The sequence below is a fragment of the Rhopalosiphum padi genome, chromosome 4 (assembly GCF_020882245.1).
Source record: "Rhopalosiphum padi isolate XX-2018 chromosome 4, ASM2088224v1, whole genome shotgun sequence".
Classification (NCBI taxonomy): Eukaryota; Metazoa; Arthropoda; class Insecta; order Hemiptera; family Aphididae; genus Rhopalosiphum; species Rhopalosiphum padi.
Genome location: NC_083600.1, coordinates 36,644,092 through 36,670,819, shown reverse-complemented (window position 1 = coordinate 36,670,819; position 26,728 = coordinate 36,644,092). Strand labels below are relative to the sequence as shown.

Below are 26,728 nucleotides of genomic sequence, written 5' to 3'. Positions count from 1 at the left end.
CCGCGCTCCGGGTCCTACTCCCGTGGCCCGATCGGTGTGAATTCTAAATACTCCCGTACGCCACACACATACGCGATAATAATAATAATATATGTATAACATATCGTATTGTGTGCCGGCGTGTACGTGTATCTGTCTGTGTGTGAGACGCGAGTGTGTGTGAGTAATCCGTCTGCCGGTGTGCGCCAGAGTGAGAGGGAGAGAGCGCAGCACTCAGTGCTATTATGTGTTATGTGTATTATTATTATACACGTGTATTATAAAATACGAATATCGGTGTGCTCTGCAGTGCGCACGCAATAACAATATAAAAAGCAAAACGAAATAGAATAAAAAACAACACAATATTAAGCTTAGTACATTTCTCTTCGGTCTGACTGTTGCCGTCGCCGTCGATGTCTTACAGTACGCGCGCGCGTATGTGTGTGTGTGTGTGTGTGTGTGTGTGTGTGTGTGTGTGCGAGTCCGCCGCCGCCCTCTCGACCGTACGCAAACCGGCAACGTCGCTCTTCGTTTTATCGGCGGCGGTCGAACACAATGTCGGGATGAAAATGTCCATAATTATGTGTACGACCGCTGCGTGCATACACACACATACACACACCACTCACCGCCGTCGTCTCCGTTTCTCCGGTCGTCCGCTATGCGTATTAAGTATAAATAGTAATAATAATAATAATAATAATACGAATAATTATCCGTGGGTACCACCCCGATCTCCCTTCTGTCCCGACGCCGACATCACAACCCTATACGACGACGTCGGTTGTCGGTTTTCCGTGCACACGGAAATAACCGTCTCGAGGAGGAGGGACAGAGACCAATAACAAGACGCCGCGACATCGGCGTGCGCGCGAGACGAGTGTAAATAATATAAAGAATAATAATTCTCCGACAACGTGTAACGTTGTAACCCCTCGAATAACCGCCGCCTCGGCGTACCGAACCCGTTGCAGGCGGCGGTGGTTTGTTCCGAATGTGCGTTTCCACTTTACACCGTCATCCCGACGTGTTGTGTTGTGTGGCGCTCTCGCGTAATGATACCGCCGGGTGAGTTTGGGCCGGGGAGGCTCTGATTAGGTTGGCCCAAGTGCGATAACCCGATAAGAATAGATTCCCCCTCCCCCGCGCGCACCCGCCGGCGCTTATTTTTGGTTTGCAAGCCTGTGTGTGCGTGTGAGGACGAACAACGGTGGCGGGTGGTGGGTAAAGTACCGCAATATTGTGTTGTGTTTTGCGCGGCGGGAAATGTCGAGAAAATTTGTGGCACGGAACGAGTGGAATTTCATTTATCGGATTGCAAAACAAAACGATGACTGCAGTGATGACGATATTAATAATATCGCGTTACTGGTGCTGCCATCAAAGTGTAGTGTTGAAGACAAAATACGCCGATTGGTTAAAATTAACTTTCAGTTGACCTTCGGCATTTGTCGCGCGACCCGTTTAAAAATAGGTTATTTCGACTTAACAGGCCGCCGGGTGGAATATGAATTTCGATCGCTGGCAATCGGATTGTCCATCAATCTTGCAGCCGCACACAAAAATCATCACATATACCTATAAACGATATCGCGAGTGGCGAATACTGATAATAATAACTAATAGTGCCTGACGACGGTCGAGTGATGTGTTTGTGTTGTATACTCATTTTTTCATTTTCCTTTCCTGTAGAGTAAACAAACAACGTTTCTATGTAACATTTTGTTCGATGGAAATTTGCGATTTGGAAGGTTTTCTGTATGTGGTTTAAACGAAATCCGATCGTCAGGCGGGCGGGCGAGATCAGTCGGATAGACTGGTGGGCGATTAATTAGGCCGCCGTCGCGCGCAGCTCGGAAACCAAGTAAAATATAATAACCGGAGACAAAACATCGTAATATATACGCCACCGCGCGCCATCGTAATATAATATTATGTTATTGTGCCTACACGTTTTCAACTGATTTGTCGATAGTTTCTCTGACCAAGGTTTTGTGTTTCGTATAGGTGCTAGCGTCAAAATGGAGCATCACTTCCAAGCTGCGCTGGATCCACGTAAACAAGAATTACTGGAAGCCAGGTTCATCGGCGCACGAGTAAGTCAACACAAAAAAAAACACATAAAACCGTAATGTAAACATTGTCTGCGCACGGTATCGTAATATTATTAATGTTTAGTATAAAATAATTTTTATCCATCGTTGTGTGGTGTAAAAGACATTTTAAAAGAAATAACACCGTGTCAGCGTCGGTTTGTGTGTATTATAATAGTAGTGAGCTCTGTGCTGTAGCTTCCCCTCTACCCCTCCCACAAGTACCAGTTTTGACCGTGCGCCCGTGTGCTCGTCATCGCAGGAATATCGTAATAATATTATTATCGTTAAATTTCAGTGCACGACGATGCGGACGGGAAACGTAAAAAATTTATATCGTACAAACTGTATAAAATTTGGCCGGGAGGAAAAGAACAATGTTGAATGATAGATAATATTAACCGTAAAAAAAATACGTTAATCCGTAGGTTTGGAAAATTGTGTAGCAAATTATTATTTTGAATAATAGACTAATAGTAAAAATATTTTAATTGCCGGGAGACGAGTATTATTGTGTAGGTAGTAGGTACACCGCGGAATCGAAATAGAGTTACGGCCGCCGCCCGTGTAAATGGCAACAGTCGCGTGTTCCGTTTGCTTGCTCGATAACGCTGTCAAAACTTGGCTCGGAAACGACGAAAAAAAAATTATATATATATACATAATATACGTTTATATTATGCGCCGGTACGTGATTTGCGCACTCGATATTTAAAATATTATCGATCGATTTGTATTTATTAGCATATATACGAAACAGCTCGAACATACGCACCGCGACCACAGCCGACGTGTCTTTTTCTTTAATCGGTTGATTCGTGTTACGTCGTTACTCGGCTAATAATAATATCCATAAAATTATCGTCGCGTTGACGTTATCACCATCCAGCCAGCAAACTCGTAGACGTATACACTACAATATAAAATTATCGTTATCATCGAATGTCGTCGTCATCGTTGCTAATGCCATTTACACATACTCGTCTCTATTTTTTTTTTTTTAATTCTAATGAGCGCTAAAACTGTGTTTCGGAACAGTTCCCGAGAATTCTTTTAGACTCTATAACGGGGCGTTGACTCTTAGACAAAACGACAAAAATTTTTATTGTACATCAATATCGTCGTCGGTTATCGTACAAAATTTGTATTTTTTTCACGACAATAGTGTTAATCATTTCGGAACAGGAAACGATCGATTACCAGTATTATTTTATTGCGTTTCAAGGTGACCCTTGGCGACATGTGACGGTTTTTTTTTTTGCTTTGTGCATTTTGCCCGTGTCATTTTAAGATCGTCTTCGAAAACCGCCGCTAAATCACAACAACCATGATTGTGCTGGTGTTCTACAATAATTATGTTCGTCATTCCAGCCCGTAAGTCACACGAGTCTTCTATTTCTATTTATAAATCCCCATTCCCCAGTCGACGACAATCGGTACATGCTCACACATCGCAATCGTTTACTGCTCTCCGATCTCCGAGCATAATATTTTAATATTACCATTATATAGGTATACGCAGTAAGCCAGCCAGCCGTACGCATCTTTTTATACGTTAATGGTTATTTTTAACGGTATCGTTGTTTGCGGAGGGGGTAATCACCAATCGACTGCGTGTCGAGGAAGTTTGAACGAGTTCGTCATCGTCATCATCATCATATCCTGTATAGTACGATTCAATAGAAATAAATAATATTTAATATTATAATACAAACGTTTTGCTGCGGCTAATAAATACTATATATTCATTAATGTTATGATTATTCACAACATTATTGTACAAGTTTGCGGTTTCCTCGTTTACGTGTTGCTTGTCTCGATCCTTTGATTTTTTTTAACGTTTAAAATGAACGTTCCCATTAATATTCATTAATGAAATAATGTTCATCGTTAATATATTTTATTGTTATTTTTATCTAACAATTTTCGTAATAAAAGATATAAAGTTCACAGGTATTTTAAATATTGAAACGTGTTTTTATTATAACACCATCATGAAAAAATCTGTACATGTTTGTTTTATTTACATTTACAAGAATATCTGTTCTAAAGCTGTTTATAGAGTATTTTATAATATTTTTATTTCGTATTTTCTTCTAAAAAATTTAGGAAATTTTTAATAAAATATTTAAAACTTAAAACACCAACCTATCATACTGCTTATTATTTATTAAACGTCAGCCAATAATTTTTATTTTCAAAAACGGTTTTATTACTTATTATTGTTTTAATTTTTATAACCATAAACTTAATTTAAAAATTTTCATTATTTTGTTCCGTTGCCGTGGGGTTAAAGAAAAATATCCCCTTCGTATTGTTTCAGCCATAATTATGATGGCGACTAATGAACGATATCATAAATATCGAGTTTTTAAGTGCTCCTATAACAATGTAATCTATTTATTTATATACGCTAATATATTATAACAGAAAAACTTCAAGTCATCGTTATCTTAATTTTTCTTAAAATTTATAATAAACTTATTTTTTAACTTTTAAGAAAATTTGATCGATTACTAGATCATTAGTTCATAATTATTAATAATGTTCCTTATCTAAAACGTTGACTATAATGAATATTTTTTAATAATTCATGTTTTCAAAGAATGTATTATGAAATTTGAACCATCGTGTTTGATTAACGCTAATAGTTAGGTTGGTTAATAAATTCTGTCGATAATTTATTAACGGTGATATATTATGTAAAAATGTGTTCATGTGTCGAAAATAATGTTTATTTAATCAAATTCTGAAATTGAATATATATTTTTTTTTCAAACAACATTCGATTACGAACGCGGTAACGCGCACGCGTCAAGTATCATTTTAAACATTTTAACACAATCGTTCTCCCTTCCCCAAACAGAGAATAACTCTGGATGTACTATATACAACAGCTGCGCGTATTATCAACGACATCGCCGCGGTGCTGATTTCCTAGTTTAAACGTTGAACGTTCACGTTCACAACATCCATTCACACGGTGAAAAGAGAACTTTCTTCGTTGGTACAGCATTGTAGTAATACATTACACTTTTGTACGGAATTAAAGCCCAAATATGAGCTAACATTGCTTTAGGATACAAAGGATTCGTTTTTTTGTTACTCCCGTGAACGTGTAAAAATACGAAAAGAGTTATAAAGTTTTATGTTTAAAAATGTTTCATTTGATTGAACGGTCAACTGTACACACTTTGCACACCCTGTATAATATATATATATATATATATATAAATATATCTACCTGGTGTGTACTTGGTATGTATAACGCGGAGGTGGGATAATTTCGAACGATACGACCCATAATATATTTTTTACGGCACACATAATATCATAACGAGTGTATAATAGTACATTATATTATATACATTCGTATAATACTATTAGTCGATTTTTCTCTCCTCTCACCCATCCACTCGCAAGTACACACATACCACACGCTCTGTTGTATAAAATGCTTATGAAATGTATCTGTGTGTGTGTGTGTCTTTTTGGAAAGGTGTAGGTATACTATTGAGGGTCGTCGTGCCGCGATAAGTGGCGGGGTTGGGGAGGGGGGGAGACGTTGAAAAAAATATCGAGCTAACCCGAAATATTATATTATATTATTATGATATACACACATAGACGCGGAACGCCATATTTAATTTAGATTTCTCTCTCTCTCGCGCGCTCGACGTCGTCATAATAATAATAACAACTAATATGTATATATTATATTATTATTATTATTATTTTGGTAGTAGTAAACAACGCCGCCGTCCGCAGAGCTCTCCCCGGTAAGCCGCTTACAAGTGAAAATCACCGTAGCGCCGCTCGGCGGTGCGTACCGTAAACTCTCTCGGTGTGTGTGAACTGTGTATACTTTCGATGGTAAATACTACACACCAACTCTACACGTATATGACATATACACGACGTGCGTATAACGCGCGCGATCGCCGGGTCTGCACGGAGTAGTGCGCTCGTGGACGCCGCGAGTTTGTGTCGTCGCGCCCGGTTTGTTTGCGTGTGCGTTGTTGTTGTTGTTGTTGTTGTTGTTGGTCGCGATATTTTTTTATTTTATCTCGCTTACGCAATTTCAATCCGCCCACCCACCCACCCCTTGAGTCGTCGTCGTCGAGAGGTGAACGCCACAGCGGCGCGTGTCTCAGCCAGCAGTTGTCGGCGGCGGGGTCATCGGGCGGCGGCGGCGGCGACGACGACTACGACTTTCGAGTGTCCGGTGGTGCACATACGGTGCAGTGTCAGTGTGTATTACTCGCTCTCGACGCGCATTTCTCGCCCCCCGGGGGGTAGCGGCGGCAGAGTTTTGTTGTTCGTCCCGCGTTTCGTTTTCGTTCCGACGACGACGACCGCGTCGTTTCAGTCAGTTGATGCTGCCTTTCGAGCGTGTGTTATTGATCAACGTCGGTCGCGGAGCAGTATAGGCGGCGGCGGAGGGCCATACGAACGGTTGTGGTGTGCGCGGAAAGGGTGGACGACACCACCGCCACCACACCGCCCACCGTCATCGCACACACACCGCCACTACACCGCCCGTCAACGATACGCGCTTTTAGTCATACATGACGTGTAATAGTAACAGCGTTAAGTGTAGTGTTAGTAATAGTAGTAGTAGTGTGGCCACTGCTGCACCGGAAACCATCGCCGCCGAGGCATGTGTCGTTATCGTCTGCCGTCGTCGACGTCGTTTATTAACGGATATCGTCGCCACCATGGTCAAGTGTCGCGTCGTCGGACCCGCGTGTTATCGGCAGCAACAGCAACTCCAGCAGCAGCAGTGCTCGTTTGATCGCGTCCGATTGCAAGTAGTCGTGGACCGCCCGCGGAAAAAGTCCCGGAAACGATGGGTAAAAAAACCGATACACGACGACGGCGTTTCGATGGAAACGATGCACGTCACTTGTACACATAATATTTTGATACACGAGCACAGTATATACATAATATAATATTTACACGTTACCCCGTCCCCGTAGTGTATACGCTGGCGCGACGTCACGCGAGCGCTTCGGCGTGTGCGTGTCGTAGTGCCGACGCGTGAGCGTGCGCGCCGGCCGGCCAGCCGAAGCTCAATGAGTACGGTAATTATCGTACGCCGCGGCACGGTAATATCGTGTGACGTAGTAACCCCGGTGCGTCGGTGGGCGTGCGGCGTGCGTGCGTGGAACGTCGGCGGCTCGCCATTCATGCTCACAGTCAGTCAGTCTGTGGGCTCGGGACGCGCGTGGCCATATGATCACCGGCTGGTTGTTCCTCTCGCCGCCCGGGCACCGGTTGTTGACAGACATAACCTGCGCCACGGCCGATCAACCGGCGTGCCACGTAATCGCTACCGCCGCCATACATACCGAGTGATCGCCGCGTCGCCCACACGATCTTTTTTCGTTTACACCATATTTTTATTTCGTAATGAAATGTTTTTGCGAAATCGCATCGTTTATTTTCTCACATGCCCTTATATTAATCTAACCTTGCCAATCAAAGACACATTGCAAATATATAATTTTTTATTTTAGTTTAATTTTTCTCCTATCCTTTTTTGACGAATACATTTTAAAGTTTTGTCTCTCATGAAAAAAATAACGCCCCCCTTTCTTATTTATGATTTGAATTTTCTATAAGCTTATTAACCGAAACTATTGAAATTCTTCTAGGATTTTTATTACTATTATAATTCTATATTAATGTAATTATTTTAAATACACTTAGCTCGTATAGGTGTAGTATAGATATCGTCTTTTTTGTAATGATTCCTTGTTGGTTACTAAAATGTCGCATTCGTACACCCTCTTGTTAACGTAATATTACGATATAGCAAATAAAATAAATGACTATTTAATTAATTTTAATCGTTTACATACACTGTACATTTGTCATTTTGTATTTGTTTTCTTGATCACAAGTCATTTTTATTTTATAATTTCTGAATTTCTTATGATCGTTGCTTGAACTCGACTTTCTATCTATATTATATCCGTTACTAGTTATTTAATACCATATTATATAAGGCGGCGTTTGTATAGTATGTCCTCCGCAGTGTAAATATTTCTATAATAGTTTGTTTTAAAGATGCCTGACATATATACATAAGTTAAGTGTTTATAAATTATAAGCACTCAACTACTATTATAAGTTATAATACAGACGTTATTAAATTATATAATGTTCACTTAATTTGAAATCTTGAGCTCTTTCACACGACGATGTTATCGATAATTCATTTTGTTTATTCATCAAAACAAATAGCCCCAACTTGGGATTTTTAAGTGACTCCATCTAAATGTTTAATGGAAAATATATAGATGCACAAAGTTATACAAACATGGGGTGTGCCTTTAAGGGCTCAGTCACTTATCAGTTATCACCAAAAATATTGAACCTTCTATAATGGCCTCCTTTATATAGTCTCATTTAAATAGATTACTTTAAAACTAGTTTCAAATTTGTTAATTATTCGTAGTACATGATATTTTAATGTGTTTGATAGTTCATCCCCGATTGGTGGAGTTATATTTTATCACTTAAAAAACGCTTGTTGGGGTGTGTACTCATGCAGATATTATTTCATGTTTCCACGTACGGCTAAATAATGGACTTCACAATCTTCATAATATATACAAAAGTAACTACGACGAATAGTCATGATGAGTTCTAACTATCCAATTAAACCCACCAAACAATGCAAAACATTTTTAATATATATTATTTAATTATGCAACTGGGCCACAACGGTTAGCAAGATATAGCCATGTGGAAAAGTTAATTATTTTTCCATTAGAATCATTAGATTACAGTTATCTAATTAGAAAATTTAAAATAATTCTGTTTATTTATTTTTTTTTTAAGAACAAATTTTAGTGAAATCGTGTGTGTATGTCCCGACATGTTTTTATGGCGTTTGCAGTGTTGTGTGTACAATAATACAATATATAACCATTAATATAGGTGTATTATAATATTATATATTGTCACTCGTAGAAAAATTGGTCGGTATATGAGACAGGTTGACCAAATTAAACGGATGCCGGATTACACTGGTCGGTCACGATCACAATAATAATGTTAATACCTACTTACTGCTATTATAATATGTACGTCGTATTTATATATTTATGGTACATAATGCGTGTAGGTAGGTACATAATATTATATTGTACTCGAGAGCCGCGTGTACGAGAGATGCGTTTAAATATGATACTTACGCTATACAATAATATATTGTGTGCATAGTAACGAAAACCCGTCGGACCGGTTTCTGATTATAATACTGTAATAGTGTATAAGTCCAGTTATTATTATTATTATTATTATTATTATTGTATATTTCGTGCTAATTGGACGGGTAGTTATGGGCACTATAATACAATATTTACGTCGTTTTTCGTCAGGTCCGGTCGATCGACAGTCGATTTCCCCGATATGCGAAATAGTAATAATATATATATAGATAATCATGTATGATGTGGTATTCGTTGTCGGGTAGATTTTTTTTATTCTCGACGGAATGTACGATGAGTAAAACGACTTTCCGACAACAATCCGACGGACGACGACGTTAGATTTGTATATAATATAACATTTAATGGTGAGTTGTCGTCTACGTACGAAATCGATCGGTGGTTATGTTTATTATGTTAATATTAATATATTATGTTGACTTTTTAATGGCCGCAAGCGTGTGCGTTCGTGTCGGTTTTATATTTGGGGGAGGGGTTAGGGTCAAGGTTTCTCCGACGCGTTCCCAAAGAAAAATCATAATTTTATGTAATATCATTATTATCAGTCTTTATTTTTTCGCATTTTTTCCTTCGTGTTTGCGTGGCCGACCAGCCACCATGTTGGTTGGTAACCGCGATAAAATAGAACATCTCGGGATGTTTCCCTGCTTGTGATTGATGCGCGTGCGTATTGTTGTGTTATTGCACCCCTCGCACCGAATGACCAACCGACAAGACAAGACAAGACAATTGAATTGAACCGAACGTCGTCGTCGTTGTTGTCGCGGACACACGGCGCTCCATGTAGGGGGCTGCCAGGAGAGTGGGCTGGCGACGACGACGAGCCGACGATTTATACTTATACATGTACATAACAATATTATATTTATGTGTGTGTATGTGTGTACATGAAAGGAAATCGTCCGATACACTCACACATATACACAATAATATTATTACATTATGTTCTAGCAACGGAATCCGGTATATAAGTTTGCTCGTTTCCCGGGCGAGTCAACGCACTAGAAAATATTTTATCTCCAACTAGCTTATTATAATAAATATAATATGGTAACCCGCGTACCCATGGACCATGGTATCTATAATATAATAATATTATTGTAGGTACATCGCACGCGATAGGTTCGTATTTATTGTTTTCAATCGAGCGACTATAGTCCGCTGCTATAGGTGTCGGTCGGTTTGCTATATTATGTTATCATATGAGTATAGGTATAATTCGGTTTTAATAACCGTTTCGACAATTAAATTCGTTTACATTTTTTACACTTATATTATTGGCACGCACAACGACTTTCGAAACTTCGGTTTCTACATTGGTTACTAGTTGCTTGCTCTGCGGGTCCATTTATTTATATACAGGTGTAATACGTGTATAATATGCGATGTTCTCGTAATTAATGGACGCGCACTAATTTCCTAAAGTCTAGTGTAAGGTCATTCGGTCGAAAACCTGTTCGCTGATAAGCTACTCCTTCACCTATTTTGAGTTGATAACAGGCAAACTGTTATCGATGTGTAGGTACTATTATATATTTTATTGAAACTGATGTAATTAATGTATTTTTATTCAACCCGAGAACCACCTTCGCGAGTATAACTTGAAAGTAATACCTGTTTATCTTTGTAGCCACTTGTGCATTTGTTAATATAAGTATACTTAACAAAACGGCCGACTTAAGTATATATATGCAAACTATTTGTGATTCTTACATACACGATTTTAAATTATAATTGTTTGGTATAACGATTTTCGTTTTTATATTTAGTAACAATTATTTCAAATTGATCCATATTTCCGAATTATAATGCGAATAGAATATTATTTAAGAAATATACTAACACTAACCTAAACCTAATATTTACCAGGGTTACTCAGGTCAATTAATTTTATAAAAGCGATTAACACCTTGATGAATAATGTGACTTAAATATTGATCAGTATATTTTTCTACCTATATAAATTTTAAAACTTTAAATCAGATTAAACATTATTTTTGAGCTTATGTTGAAATTTTATCCTAATTTTTCTTCAGTTAATTAATAGATCACTTAATAGTCGGATTATCTGTGTCGAATAACATTTAAATCAATTCGAATTTTATTTGTAAAAACTCAATTTTTAATTTAAATAAAATCGTAATTTTTTATTACATTTTCAGTATGTATTACCAATTATTACAATTTATGTTAGATAACAGTGTATTAGTGATTATCAATTTCTTAATACCGTATGTATTTTAAAGTACTCAATTTTAAAATAAAAAATATAAGAATCATGCAATTTGTTTTATTAATATCGTTCGTATTTCCGAGATAAATTATAAGAGTATGCATGATGTAAATGTGTTATTAAATTATTACATTTTAAAGTTGTTCATTTTTATAATGTCTTAAAATTATGTACCTACTGCAGATATGATAATACCAAAAACTTTTTTTATCTTTAAATGTAAAAAAAAACACTATTTCCAATTACTCATTGTGATGGAATCTTATATTCCATGATGAATTGATTTCTAATGTATTCTAAATTAATAAAATCATTTAGTGAGAAAATACCGTGTATGCACTTAAAAAAAATTGTTCAGTGGTGTGTAGTGCGCTTACTACTGCAGACATTTCGCACTAGGGGACTTAATCAGCTGGCAAGGAACGTTTTGTGCATAGTTTTTAGTTTTAGGATTTTGCACAACGACGTTGATTGTTGGTCGAAAAATACCTAAAAGGTCAATCGTTGTGCTGATTCGAATGTTTTATTAACAATTAACCATACACTATAGGCCTCCTAATTTATTGGTGGAGGGGGAAAGACACAAGGCCAATCGGTTTGATACAATATCTGTGTAGTACGTTATTTTCTTTTTTATAATATTATGCTGTTTCGTGTATATAATGTTGTGTAAATAATATTTACTCGATTGCTAATTTCCCACATACCTATTTAATATTATATTATTGGTTTGCGTTTCGCGTCGAATAAATGGACGCTGCAATGGCGGCGTCAGCTGTTGTCGTGACGAGGTATGAATTTTCTAAAAAAAAAAAAAACAACTCGGCCAGCACACAATAACATCGTTTCATTTAAACATGAAATAGTTAAAAAAAAAAAAACGATGACGATTGATTAAAGCTGCGTCGTCTTGTGTGCGTGCGCGCTGTTTCAAAATACCACCGACATGCCTGCCCTATTATAATACTACCGCCGGACGACGAAAAAAATTTTAATTGTATTAGCGATTAATAATATTGTTAATCGTTGTGTTGTTTATCAGCGACGATGCGCTCTCGTGTCGGTCGATATTTGAACCGCTCTGTATACGCGCGACGGCGGCCGGTTTTGTTTTGCCCGATGGTTATCTGAGCGCGCGCGCCGTGTGTTAAAGTGCTTGGCGAGAACCCTGTAAAAAAAAACAATACACACACACCGTTTAGCGGCGTAGTAATAGTAATAGTAATAGTAATAGTAGTAGTAGTAGTATAGTAGTAGTAGTAGTAGTAGTAGTAGTAGTAGTATACTACACTTACACTACACCGTAGTCGAGTGCACTGTCGTTCTCGTTTTGATGGCGCTGTTGTTCCGTATCGGCTGCGGCGGCGGCGACCAGACGACGACCGGGTTTCAACGTGCGCGCACCACCGCCGGCCGTCACCCGCCGATGATGTGGTGCGTATTTACGGTGAGTCGAACGGCTGGCGGGCGCGTGAAGGGAAAAGTAGGCACCTCTAACCGCTTTGCCACTCGCTTATGCGTTATTGTGTTGGCTAATCAAAACCGGCACCGCCATCTACCGCCGCCGCGACACCTCTCTCCGAAGCGCCGCGTTACCATTTCGTCGTCATCTCTGTCTCTCGTTCTCTCTCACTCTCTCTCTCTCTCTCTCTCTGACTACTGCCGCCGCCACCGACCCGTTTTCGACGTTGCCGTGTTGCTCTCTCTCTCTGCGTGTGTGTGTGTACCCTGATCGCCTCTTCGGCCTCTTCTAATTAGACGCCGCGTACGTTGATGTGTGTGTGTGTCTGTAAATCGGACCGCCATTTTGGATATCATCGTCTCTTTTCATTTCATTATTTTAATAATATAATCGTCGTCGTATTTATTATACGGTCGCCACCGCCGCCGTTATTGCGCGCCCCAGTCCGATTTTCGTCTAGAAAAACGGTTTTTTTCCCGTATTCCGTTCACATCATATATGCATAGCCGAGCGCACCGTTTTATTGTGGTCGGCCATTGTCTGAGGTTTTCGACGATTTTCCCGTCAGCGAACGACAGCAATTTTCAGACTCCCACTCGACACTATCTCTCTCTCTCTCTCTCTCTCTCTCTCTATATATATATACATATATATGTATTATATTGTTTTTTGGTTTTCCTAATCGATGCTGCTTTCAGTGTGCTATTCCGATTCTGGCGCACTAGATTTTTATTTCTCGCTTCTCGATTTGTGCACACCTCTTATTCGCGAGACGGTATTATGATGAGGTGGAATATAATTATATTATATGTAAAAAAAATAAATCACGACATTATACTACCCGAAATCGGCAAATGTCGTGTTCCAAACCGGTTACGAACCCTTGAACTAGGTTTTTCGATTCCGCTTCGTTCGTTATCCCCAAAATGTGTGTGTGTGTTTTTTTTTTTTTGTTCGTTTTAGTATTCGTGTTCCGCAATATACCCCGCCGCTGTAGAGAGCAGGTGCTAAACATGTATCTGGGTGACCGGTAAAAAACGGCTTTTAAGTATACGTTTTTATTCGTGATTTGGCCAACTGACAATAGAAAATGCATTGGTTGTTACTTATTACTAGGTAGTAGGTACAACAACACTGTGATGGCTGTTGTATAGTACCGAATTCCACGAGGGTCGTTCGTGAAATCTTCACCACGATGTTAAAACGGACGAGACCCCTGTCGGTGTTTGGATATTCGTTGTATAATAATAATATAATTTCCATTTAAGTTTTCGGTCGCACTATTATTTATTGGACCGAATGTTTTTAAGCATTGGCGTCGTAGTGTATTATACACTGTTGTCAGGTTTCTATTATTATTTATTACATTGTGTGTGTATCTGCGTGTGTAATCGAGGAATTGAAATCTCCCGGGTTGGCACACCCTATTGTCGTTAAACTGGGGAAGGTGAGGACCTAAGGGAGGGACGCTAGTGTTTTTCCATTTACGTGGTCGTTGTGTACAGGCGGCGGTGGTATTATATATACACAGTAATAGCAGTTCGTCGTCGTCGTTTTATTTACGAAAACGTATCGGCGCGCGCAATAATACGCGGAGAAAAAAATATCTCGTTCGGAAAGAGAACGTCTATGGCGGCGTTGTACTTTTGTGAACCACATTATGCGTCTGAAACAATGTATGAGTAACGACTACTAATAACCGATATTGTTGTGATGTGTGCGCATATACCGAAGAGATGATACAATTATTATTATCGTTGTATTATATTTGTTATGTGTCGGGAAGCAATTCGGAGATTTCAAAAACCGACGATCGCCTTCCAGTTTTTGACGGTAACGATGAGATGAAAATAAATATTTTCAATTATTAATAATAATGGTAAATAATAATAGTCGAGGAAATCGGGTTAAATGTCGACTGGAATGTAGCCCGCGCGCTGCGTTTTAATAAGGTTCGGTGACCCGCCGTCGTCGCGGCCGTGTACATCCGCCGCCGGGATTACATTATTATATTATTATAATTATTTTATAACGTTGCATCGTAAGCAGACAATATAGTATTATATTTAAAATACCTTTCGTTTTGCGATCGGCCGTGTTTATTTGTTGTCCGCCGAAACGCGCCGGATCCAAGATGCCGTTTTCTGCCGAATGTACGATGCCGATGAGAGGGAGAAGGAGGGGATGACTACAACCTATTTATCGATTCGCGTTCGTCAAATTAAAACCAAAATAAAAAGTTTTACGCCCACCACGTCGATTGGAAAATAATAATAAATTCGAAACCCATTGGACACTGCGACCACCATCGTCAATGATTATAAATTTATAACCTATAATATTATAATAATACTTCGGCTGGACTTGCTTTTAGTTTTTATCATTATTTTTTTTTTTTTATATAGTTGATACTTGGATATTATTATTATGTTTACCATATACTATCCTCTGCAGCAGTGGTCAGTATTGTGCACACAGTGTATGTATATATATAGTATTATATAGTCTCGTCGTCATCGTCGTCGTAGCTGTAGTCGTTCCCTGCCAATATACGGTTGGAGAGGGACAAGGGGATGTACCGAAAAGGGTTGGGTAGTTTATAAACCATATATATATATGTATGTATGTGTTTATTTACAAAATCAATAGTTCGCACGGGTTATATGTATGTAAAAGGTGGAAAATCGGGTAACGGTCACACACACAAACACGCATATATAATATATAGGGATGTGATGGGTGTGTGAGGGGTATAGTAGTAGTAGTAGTAGTAGTAGTAGTAGTAGTAGTAGTATAGCACTACTACTAGCTGCAGCAGCTGTATATAGGGTATAGGCCTTCTTCTAATCGATACGTCCTCTTTCTCGGCAGCAGCATCGGCGTACATATCCTCCGTCTATGCATTATATTATAATCCTTCGTTTTTGAGACGACCCCAAAACGCGTGTGAACACTCCTTCTAAACAGACCGAAGTTTCCAGTCTGTCGCCTCCAGTCATTGACTTTCGCACTACTCGTTTAAACGATATCATACACTTTGGCGATGGTTTCTCAAACATTTTGATCGCCATATTTATGCTTACAGCGACGCTAAAATTTATGTCGAAAAATCCCTCACTGTGTATGTTGTCGTCGCCGTAAGGTTTGCGTGTAATCGATTGACTTTTATGAAAAGCCCGCGACCAAGACGACGACAATAACTTGTGCACGGTGTAATTATATATACCTACCATAGCTAAATTACAATATAGTGCACGACGCAGTATGGTTATCGCGCCCGGTTGTCGGGAGGCGGCGGCGGCAGCGGCTAAATACGTAGGCGAGGTGGAAAAACGGATTTACTGGATCGTCGCTGGCGACGGCGGCGGGGGGGATCGGTCACGTCACCCTCTCTCCGACCACTACCTTTCACCCCGTCGCAGTCGTCATGGTATTATAAGAATCGGTTTGGCAACGTCGGGCAACAGAGGCTGTGTGTGTGTGCTGTGGGCTTGTGGCTGCTGCCCGGCAGAAAACTGTGTGTATATAACTGAATATAACAGAAATGTAATTCCCCTCGTCGTCATCTCCCCCAGTCACATAGTAGGTACCCCGTAACTCCTCTCTTTCGTGCACCACGTATTGCCGTCGTCGTCGTCGTCGTCATCATACCAACCGACACACCGTAGTGCGATCTACCCCCCTCTCCTTACACCGAACTTATCCTCCTTACCCCTCTGGCCCGACTATTGTGTATGTGTATGTGTGTATTTATCTGTGTATATATACATGTATATTTATATACAACACGCACGTACACACTTATACACTTATATATATATTATTTGCTACCACCCCCGCTGCCGTCGCCCCTGCAGTGTCCCGGTCGTTCGCGTATACACATCGATTCGTTGTAAAGCCGACAGTGTTGACAATCGACCGATTTCCTGCTCTCGCCAAGTAACAATATTGTACAATATATATATATATATTATACGATCAGTCCCAAGCCGCGTCGCGTCCAAATAAATAATAGCTAGGTGTTGCGACGGCTGTAGCAAAGGCAAATTCACATGACGTGGTGGTTGTTGTCCAGAAGACGCTCGTTCGTGCGTATACAAATAATAATATAACAGACGATACTCGTCCGAAAGTTTTCTCCGATGACGAGGATACGCTAAATAATAATATAATTATGTGTAGCTTGCACAGTAGTTGGTAGGCATATTATATAGGTGTATTTTATACCGCTGAGGTACAGTTGACGGCGGTCGGCCACTTCCGGGGTCACGCTCGAGAAGGGATACCGATTTTCCGGTCAGACCGTGCGGCGTTGTTATATGTGTATTATATATATATATATATATGTGTGTGCGTGCGTACTACACTCGTGTAGTTTGTATACATATAGTAAAAAGTGCTTTTGCTGCGACGGCGTTGGTGTGTTTAGGATTTTTCAGATGGGATTATACCTACCGACATTATACACAATGCGTCAACCGTACCCGTACTTCGTTTGTACATCGCGATATATCGCGCCTAACCCGACGACACGACGATGGAAGTCATCGCCTCTTACTGTGATGCGTTTACTCGTTTTTCTACGTGTGCATGATACAGTGATTTTAGGTATCGACACGTCGTTTTAGAAATGCCTTCCGAGAGGCTGAACGACCAAATATGTACCGCATATACGTTTCGTAGATAACAGTACTGCAATATCGCTGGTATTGTGTCGTGGTTAACGCCAGAATGGATATTGCTTTGAATTCCGGTTTAGAACCGCGCGCGTAACGGTCGACGAAAAATAAACTTTAACGGTTTTCCTCTTTTGTCGGTCGAGATATTTCCGCAGTATACGGTTCACGCTCGTCGAGGAAATTTTTTTGTAACGATATATTTTGCAACGAGAGTGAATTTTATTCGTCCGTTTTTAGCATCATATTATAAATGTCGTTGTTATATTATTATAATATGACGTCACACCTAATAGTATTTCTTACCGGCCATAATTTTTTTTTGTAAAATATGATTTAATCGTTTAGTTGTATGTATTGCACAATGTATATAATATTGTTTAGGATCAACGCGTTAAAATTAAAAAAAAATTAGATATATAATTTTCGTGATTATTTTTACATTAATTTTTGTTTTGTATTTCATCGAGAAAAAGTGTTGCTTATTCGAAATATTTATGTCGTATATTATATAATAGTCGTGTTGTATATTTTATCGTTTCTCCGCGGTGGCCGATGATTCGATGTCTATACATAAAGAGATAGATTTTATAATATAATATTATTTCATGATTATTATTTTTATTTTTTTTATCGATTTATACTACGGTAATCTATTAGAAGTTGTATTTTGTACATTTATCCATTACACAGTAATTATTTAATGCACCGTTTGTGTGGGTGTTTTTTTTTCCATAACTCGAGCTTGATCAATAATAATACTTCGTACTTTAAAATAATTAAAAACTGGACTTTATAAATTATTGATATTTTAACTAACTGTTTCGTACGATTATGTTTACACACATGATATTCTGGGTTTAGTTTGTAGTCATCGAATAATAATAATACCTATTACCTAAAATATCATTATTATAACTTATAAGTACACGTTATTATCAAAATTTGAAATCGATGCTACAATAAGGCTTGTTCGTGAAAACTGCTTCATCGAAAAAAAAATAAACATGACATCCCTTCCATTCTATCACGATAATTAGTAATTATTATTATAGACTGTGGCATAATATTATTGTTACCATGCGTTGGTCGTCGTTTATATTGTATTAATCTAATAATGTATACTTATGTAATATAATTTTAATTTTGTATTTCCGTTTTGTCCATTTTATAGATGTCGGCCGGGACTCAGCTGCAGATGGCTCCGCAGGCTGGCCAAATGCACCTACCACACCCTCAACCGGGGAGTACTATTCATAGCCAAGACTCGAATATGAGTACAGGTTCGTCGCACAGCGATAAGGAGCAGGACACTCCGGAAAAAGCCAACAGTATCACCCGCACGCCTACCGAGCGCAAGCGCAAACGGAAAATAGACGATATAGCTAGCAACAAGCAACAGCAGCAGCAGCAACCGCAACCACCAAACATGGTGGTTGGGGGGCCCCCTCCACCACCGCCAAGGTCGGTCGCCGACACCAAGAAAATAAACGACTACTTCACCAAGCATGGCGCCCATCCCGTGTCCAACCCGATAAGACACGGCGGGGCCAAGTCACCGTCGCCAGGCGGACCGCCGCAACAAGGTTACCCCATGGTGAGTGTAATTCGGAAGAAAAATTTTTAAAAATGTTTATATAAAAAAAAAAAAAACCAAAACCAAAACATAAATAAAAATTTTTCCACCGAAGAAGAACTCGTCTGTTGTCGGCAATAACAATAACAATTGATTTCTCATTTCGTTTTTAGTTTAATCCGGCGAGTGGGCCTCAAGCATTGAGTCCCGTACTGACTCCGGACTATGTTTCCATACTCCACCCACCTAGGATTAACTCTAGTTCCATTACAAAATGTATACAGACTGATTTAACGAGTCATGCAATCCAAGAGTTTGAATGTCAGGCTTCTTCGGATTTGGAACTCAGAAATAATAAAATTGATGATTTGAATAGGGTAATGCCATTAGTTTTTAATCACTTGTATAATATTATGATTACATAATTGATTAATAAATAATAATAATAATAATAAATATTTGATTTTAGACAAATGAAGAACTGAAACACCAATTAAGCAGTCAACAGAAAACAATCGAGCAGCACAAGTCGCATATAAATAAGTGCATTGAAGTGGTGAAGAAGCTGTTGAAAGAAAAGTCAAATATTGAAAAAAAAGAAGCAAGACAACGGTGTATGCAAAACAGACTTCGACTTGGTCAGTTTGTAACGCAAAGGGTTGGTGCACAATTTCAAGAAAATTGGACTGATGGCTATGCATTTCAAGAATTGTCTAGGTATGTGTGAAACATTTTTTCCTCGTAGTCAGATAATTTATAGTTAATATATTGTTATTCATTGAGTAGAAGACAAGAAGAAATAACATCAGAAAGAGAAGAGATTGACCGACAAAAAAAGATGCTGGTCAAAAAGCGGCCATCAAATAGCGAAACTGGTGGACGCAAACGAGCTAGTAGTCAGTCGGGTACAGGAAGTAGTAGTTCGAGTACTAACAGTGTACCTATCAATTCAACACCCTCAGTTTCTACACCACCCATAACGCTACCCAGTGCAAGTATCAACAATAACCAAGTGACTGGTGCTACGACAGGTACGGTCTTGCACAATGGTACTGTAGCCCCATCGTCCGCATTGGACACAGCAACGTTCCTAAAGCCAGAAGCTGTTCCGGGTTTATCGTGGCAAGAGTATTATGAAGCAGATGAGATACTCAAGGTAATTTTCATTATGTCATATAATCAATTAAATGATAAATAAATAAATTTGTTTTTATGTGTACAGTTGCGACAGTCAGCATTGAAAAAAGAAGATGCTGATTTGCAGCTAGAAATGGAGAAGTTGGAGCGAGAGAGAAATTTACACATAAGGGAACTGAAAAGGATTCATAATGAAGACCAATCTAGGTTCAACAATCACCCTGTGTTAAATGACCGTTATTTGTTGCTCATGTTGTTGGGGAAAGGTGGCTTCAGTGAAGTCCACAAAGTGAGTATTAAACTGTTACCATTTGTTGCTAATTCTTTTCTTGCATTTATTTAAATTATATTTTTATTTATTTTCACAGGCGTTTGATCTAAAAGAACAACGTTATGTAGCATGTAAGGTTCACCAACTGAATAAAGACTGGAAAGAGGATAAAAAGGCTAATTATATAAAGTAATTCATAGCATATTTAAAGTCTTAATTCATAGAAAATTAATGAATAATTTTTTTCAGGCATGCACTGCGAGAGTACAATATTCATAAATCTTTGGACCATCCAAGGGTTGTTAAATTGTATGATGTGTTTGAAATAGATGCAAATTCGTTTTGCACTGTACTTGAATATTGTGATGGACATGATTTAGATTTTTATTTAAAACAGGTAAGACAAATACCTAATTAAAATCACCAAAATAATGTATAATTTACTTCATAAATAGTACCTAAAATAATGTTATAAATTTTTAATCTTTAAAGCACAAGACGATAGCTGAACGAGAAGCTAGATCAATAGTTATGCAAGTGGTATCCGCACTTAAATATTTGAATGAGATCAAACCTCCTGTGATACATTATGATTTAAAACCTGGTATGTATTATTTATTTCAAATATGTAAATTAAAACAATTGTTCATTTTGAAATTTGTTGTAGGAAACATATTACTAACTGAAGGTAATGTCTGTGGTGAAATAAAAATCACAGATTTCGGCCTTAGTAAAGTGATGGATGAAGAAAATTATAATCCAGATCATGGAATGGACCTAACATCACAAGGAGCTGGAACATACTGGTGAGTAATGGGATTAAAAAAGTATATTTTTATAAAAATGTAATATAAAAAATAAATGTATATTGTGTTTTAGGTATCTGCCACCAGAATGTTTTGTAGTTGGTAAAAACCCACCTAAAATATCATCCAAAGTTGACGTTTGGAGCGTTGGTGTAATATTTTATCAATGTCTGTACGGCAAAAAGGTAATATAACTTTTATTATTGAAATTGCTGATATTTGATAATAATTATTTATTATTATTATTATTTGTTACAGCCTTTTGGTCATAATCAATCTCAAGCTACAATTTTAGAAGAAAATACAATATTAAAGGCTACTGAAGTACAGTTCGCTAACAAACCTACCGTCAGTAATGAAGCGAAGGTATATAAACATTTTTAATTTTATATATCAACTTAACATGCATTTCTACATGTTAGTTATGATTTATTAATATTAGATTAACCATTAACATTTAAATTGTATGGGACTTAATAATCTAACAATGTTTAAAAAAAAGTAAATATTATTAATGTATAAGATATTGGTGTAATAAGATGTTTTTTTTTTACAGAGCTTTATTCGTTGCTGTCTTGCATACCGTAAAGAAGATCGTATTGATGTGTTCACCTTGTCTAGGCATGAATACCTACAACCACCTTTACCAAAACATGGCCGTCAGTCAGCCAACAATCAACAACAGCAACAACAACAACAACAACAGCAGCAGCAACAACAGCAGCAACAAATATCAGCTGCTAATTTTGCATCTGGCATGTTTGGTAACATGAATGCATCTAGTTCATCCTAAGACCAAGATAGTTAACAATAATTACTAAATAATTATATATAATATTATGTGAACGGACAATATGTTAAACACGCCTTGTGCCATTTGGATTAAATTATTTGACCAAATAAAATATGGTGTTCACAAACGGCCTTAGGAAATTTTAATTGAATGATCATTATTATTATAATATTATATGAATGTACTAGTCAAATCGTTTTTGTCACTGCTGCAAATGAGTTCCTGAGTACATTTATGATTATGTTTTACTATTACCTAAAATTAAAATAGTGATACTTGTTTTAGAATCACCTGATTCTTGCGGAACACAATTTTAACTGTACTCTGTACACACTACGAAAGTAAGATTAGATTTTGATAAAAAAAATGTGAAAAAGAATGGAAGCTTTAATTTATATACTATTTTCTGCGAATACCTAATATGTTAGATTTCATTATAATGATATAATTGTCCCATCATCACAATTTATTTTTATTTTTTGCTTTGTACAGTTTCACCATTATAATTATTATTTTTTTTGTATATATATTTGTATAAAAATATTTGTATATATTAACTGATTTTTTTTTTTGTAAATGACATGTGAATTCGATATAAGAATTTCGACGATAAAATGTTATTTAGTTTGTTTATTGTTAACACAAAAATGTTTATTTTGTTGTGATAAAAAAAAAAAAATACGCGAAAAGAAATTGTGGAGAAAAAGAAATATTAATATATAATAATAATAATAGTTTTTCCTTAACATTTGGAAAAATTGAAAGGCGGTTTTTTTTCGAGCCAATGAGACTTTATAATTATTATTTTAGACACACTAGATTTGTTGTAAGGTTTATTACTATCTTTAGTAATAACAAACATTGTATAATTATTATTGATACTATTATTATTACTATTATAAAAATAAAAGAAAAGTGAATTTAAAAAAAAAATGTGTATCTAAATCTTTTTTACTCAAATGTGTACCCTATTTATGTTCAAATTATTGTTATTATTATTATTTTTTGTCAATAACACTTTGTGTTTGGTTTTGTTTTTTTTCCATTCAATAATGTTCTTAATATTATTTTTATGATTTTAATAACTACTTGGATGTGTAATTAATAATAATAATAATAATAATAATGATATTGATAAAAAAAAAAATCCAACCATTTAATAATATATTTCAAACAATAATTATAGTTAATTGACTATTGATATATGAAATGCATTATTTGGTAACTAATTAAAAATATTAATTGATATTAGCAATATTATTGTTTTAAATTGTGTGTTTACAATAGTAATATAATGGCCATACTGAGTGTGATTAAAGTCAATATTTTTAAATTAGGTTTTGTTAAGTTATTGTATAATATGTAATGGCCAATCTAGTCAAACATAAATTAACAGTTTATTGGAAACCACAAAGAAGATAATTTCTGATTCAACGTAGTAAATAAGATAAAATTGTTGAAAATTGTATCATATTTCTATTGGCTATTAATTTATATCTATTAAACAAACCATTATTGATTCTTCAAAATAAATGATGAAAACAATATATGAATTTACTGGAAGTAAATAAAAACAGATCTATATTGAAATTTGGTGCTTTCAATAACCATGTATATTGTACATCATATCTGTGGCAAATTACTTTGAAATTAAAAGTTTGATTGAAAAGTGTTATTGTTATGTTTAGGACTCAGATAACAATGAAAAGTGCTTTATTTTTTGGGATTCTATAACAATGAATTTCAAGTACCTACATAATTAATTTAATCTAATTGATACTTTAAAAGTTTTATTTCACATTTTTAGAGCACTAATTAGTTTTTGGTTATTTTTAAAAGTACCTAGTTTTTGATAAAACTCCAAATTAGGTACAAAAATACTTATATACAAAACAAAATATTTCTTTTATAAACCAGTTCTATATTATTTAGAACATGTACTTAATATATTAATATGTACATCAGTATATCGTGTGGAATAATTAAAAAGAAAAAATAATGATGCATTTACAAAAATATTGTAAATCCTTAAATAACATTTTGAAAATGTTCCCTCCCCCCTATAAAAAAATAAAATATTATTGATAATATTTGATATTAAATCTAACATTATTCTAACTAGGCAAATTCATTATTGTCTAAATTTTTCAAATTATTGTATTACATGCTATTCCCAACGCTATCTAGTAGTAAATACTATAACAAAAATTACCAAAGTTTGTTCATCTAATCTTTTTATCTGGGACCATGTGGATCTTATTAGTTATTTCTTATCAAATAATAATATTCTGTTAACATTACTATTTAGTATTTACTACAAATAAAATTTCAGAGATTTTAGTATTTTAGATTAATTTAGTCATTATTTATTACCCATTTCATATTTTTTCAGTTATATTCCTACTATAGAAATGTTAAATTGTATAGCCAATAAGTTGACGTTATTTTGTCATAGTAGACCTCCATCAAGTTACAACAATCTTAAGGAATGTGTGGCACTGCTTGCTACACCCAAAACAGACTTTAGCACTTCTTCTATCAAATTAGCCGGTTCAGAGAAAGATCCTAAACGTTGGTTAGCATATAACGATGTTATTTATCCACCACAAGAACCCGGTGAAGAGAGAAGACCAGCTGTATGTTAACTATTGTATTTATGTAGTTATGTATATTGAATTCAGTATTTTATTTGAATGTTACAGTATGTATGTCACCAAAAGTTAAATATCAAATATAGTCCAAAAAAAATGTGGTATGTCGCAAGTTTTGTACGTGGCATGTCTGTTGACGAAGCACTTAAACAATTACCCATGGTTGGTCGTAAAGGTGCCACTATAGTGAAAGATACTATTTTAGAAGCTCAACAGCTAGCTGTTGAAAACCATAATGTCGAATTTAAAACAAATCTATGGATTGGTAAGAACAGCAACTTTAAATTTATATCTCACATTTTTGTTGTAACATTTCTATGTTTAGTTCTAACACATTAACATTACTTTAAATATCTTTTACTATAAATGAATACTCAGTAATCTGTACTTTTTATCCATTTTTAAATTACTGTAATTCAATATTCTACTCAAAATTCTTTATTTATTATTTATTTAAAAATATAAGTTTAATAGACAAAGATGTAGACACTCGCAGGAAAATAAATTACGTCATTTATAGAACATAGAATTATTTGTAAAATTTTTGAATTTTTATTTTCACTTTCTGTCTGTTGAAAACAATACACCAACATTTTATCTTAATATAAAATCAACAATAATAATGTTATAATGAAAAATGGATTATTAGAAAGTATTAATTTAAATGTTTGTAATAATATGATCGTTGAAAGTAATATTTTAATTAAAAATACATTTTAAAGGTTTACTACTTTATATGCTACGGTTCTGATTTAGAACAAACAATTGAAACAGTATGTTAAAATTTAATAATTTTTTTTATTTTAGCCGAATCATTTTGTGGTAAAGGCCCAGTGATAAAAGGTATGCGTAGACATGCAAGGATGCGAATGGGTGAAATAATGTACAGGCACTGTCATTATTTTGTAAGATTAGAAGAAGGGACACCTCCAGAAAATTATTATTATAGCTGGCCTAAGACAGGCCCAGCTCTGTTAGCCCAGTGGATTGATGAAATCCGTGATCGTAAAATTCAAGGATCATTATAAGTCATATTTAAAGATAAAAATTAGTGATAAGAAATATATTTGTTTATGTATTTACTAAAATTAAATAAACAAATTTTGTAAACTTATATCAAACATTTTTGATTTTATAGTTGTTGTCTTAGTACATAGTCTATTCAGATTAAGAGTGGTACTAGGGACCAGGCAATTGACTTGTGCGCATGTGCTTTGTTACGAAGGCTGGAAGGTCTTGTGTAGAATGTTAGAAGAAGCATCTGATTGCCGCAAATGAAAATTGATTGTCGATCAGTACTGCTCTTATTATTATAAATAATTTAAAAACTGTGTTGATAAAAAAAAAAACAACTAAAAAGAATAAAATTATTAATATACAATGCATAAGTATTTTGCATTATTTTAAATTATGGTTTTTATAGTTGTAATTTCTATCTTCAATGTTTTATTTATTATTCAAATATTGCAATTAATTTAAATATGCAGACCAACTTATGCTCTGGCAAATTATAATTCATTAATTGTATATAATAATTAATACCTATATTTTTGACAAAATATTGGGACCTAGATAGGTACAAATAATTAAACAATGAGTAAAAATATATAGTGGACATGAATTTAAATATTTTATATATTTATGATTGTCATGTTTTTGAGGTAATTATTAATTCGCCTATTACTTTCTAAACAGTTTAATATGTTGATATAATAGTACATTTTAGCATTGATCATACATAATATTATATATTATTCAATGGATAATATCCATAACTATTAACTATAGCCTACTTTTAAAAATT

At 36.0% G+C, this 26,728-nt stretch overlaps 2 protein-coding genes across 8 annotated transcripts in view; both read left to right on the top strand.

Annotated features, from left to right (window-relative positions):
* Positions 1-23,863, top strand: part of LOC132930624 (serine/threonine-protein kinase tousled-like 2) — a 42,988-nt gene extending 19,125 nt beyond the window's left edge. For 2 of the 7 annotated variants that reach the window (XM_060996591.1, XM_060996590.1), the window contains 13 exons: positions 1,990-2,078; positions 18,865-19,287; positions 19,440-19,643; positions 19,736-19,983; positions 20,053-20,422; positions 20,489-20,692; positions 20,772-20,863; positions 20,924-21,071; positions 21,167-21,278; positions 21,342-21,480; positions 21,554-21,665; positions 21,739-21,846; positions 22,037-23,863. In XM_060996591.1, the coding sequence (XP_060852574.1) occupies positions 1,990-2,078; positions 18,865-19,287; positions 19,440-19,643; positions 19,736-19,983; positions 20,053-20,422; positions 20,489-20,692; positions 20,772-20,863; positions 20,924-21,071; positions 21,167-21,278; positions 21,342-21,480; positions 21,554-21,665; positions 21,739-21,846; positions 22,037-22,273 (2,486 nt within the window). In that variant the 3' untranslated portion in view covers positions 22,274-23,863. Of the gene's footprint in view, positions 1-1,989; positions 2,079-5,989; positions 6,929-14,693; positions 14,848-18,864; positions 19,288-19,439; positions 19,644-19,735; positions 19,984-20,052; positions 20,423-20,488; positions 20,693-20,771; positions 20,864-20,923; positions 21,072-21,166; positions 21,279-21,341; positions 21,481-21,553; positions 21,666-21,738; positions 21,847-22,036 lie in introns of those variants that run through there. The other 5 variants (XM_060996595.1, XM_060996596.1, XM_060996589.1 and 2 more) reach the window with 4 other exon arrangements.
* Positions 23,864-24,560: 697 nt separating this feature from the next.
* Positions 24,561-26,045, top strand: LOC132930617 (large ribosomal subunit protein uL22m). The gene is made up of 3 exons (XM_060996578.1): positions 24,561-24,909; positions 24,976-25,189; positions 25,732-26,045. The coding sequence occupies exons 1-3, from the start codon at positions 24,685-24,687 to the stop codon at positions 25,950-25,952; spliced, it is 660 nt and encodes a 219-aa protein (XP_060852561.1). The 5' UTR covers positions 24,561-24,684; the 3' UTR covers positions 25,953-26,045.
* The last annotated feature ends 683 nt before the right edge of the window (positions 26,046-26,728 follow it).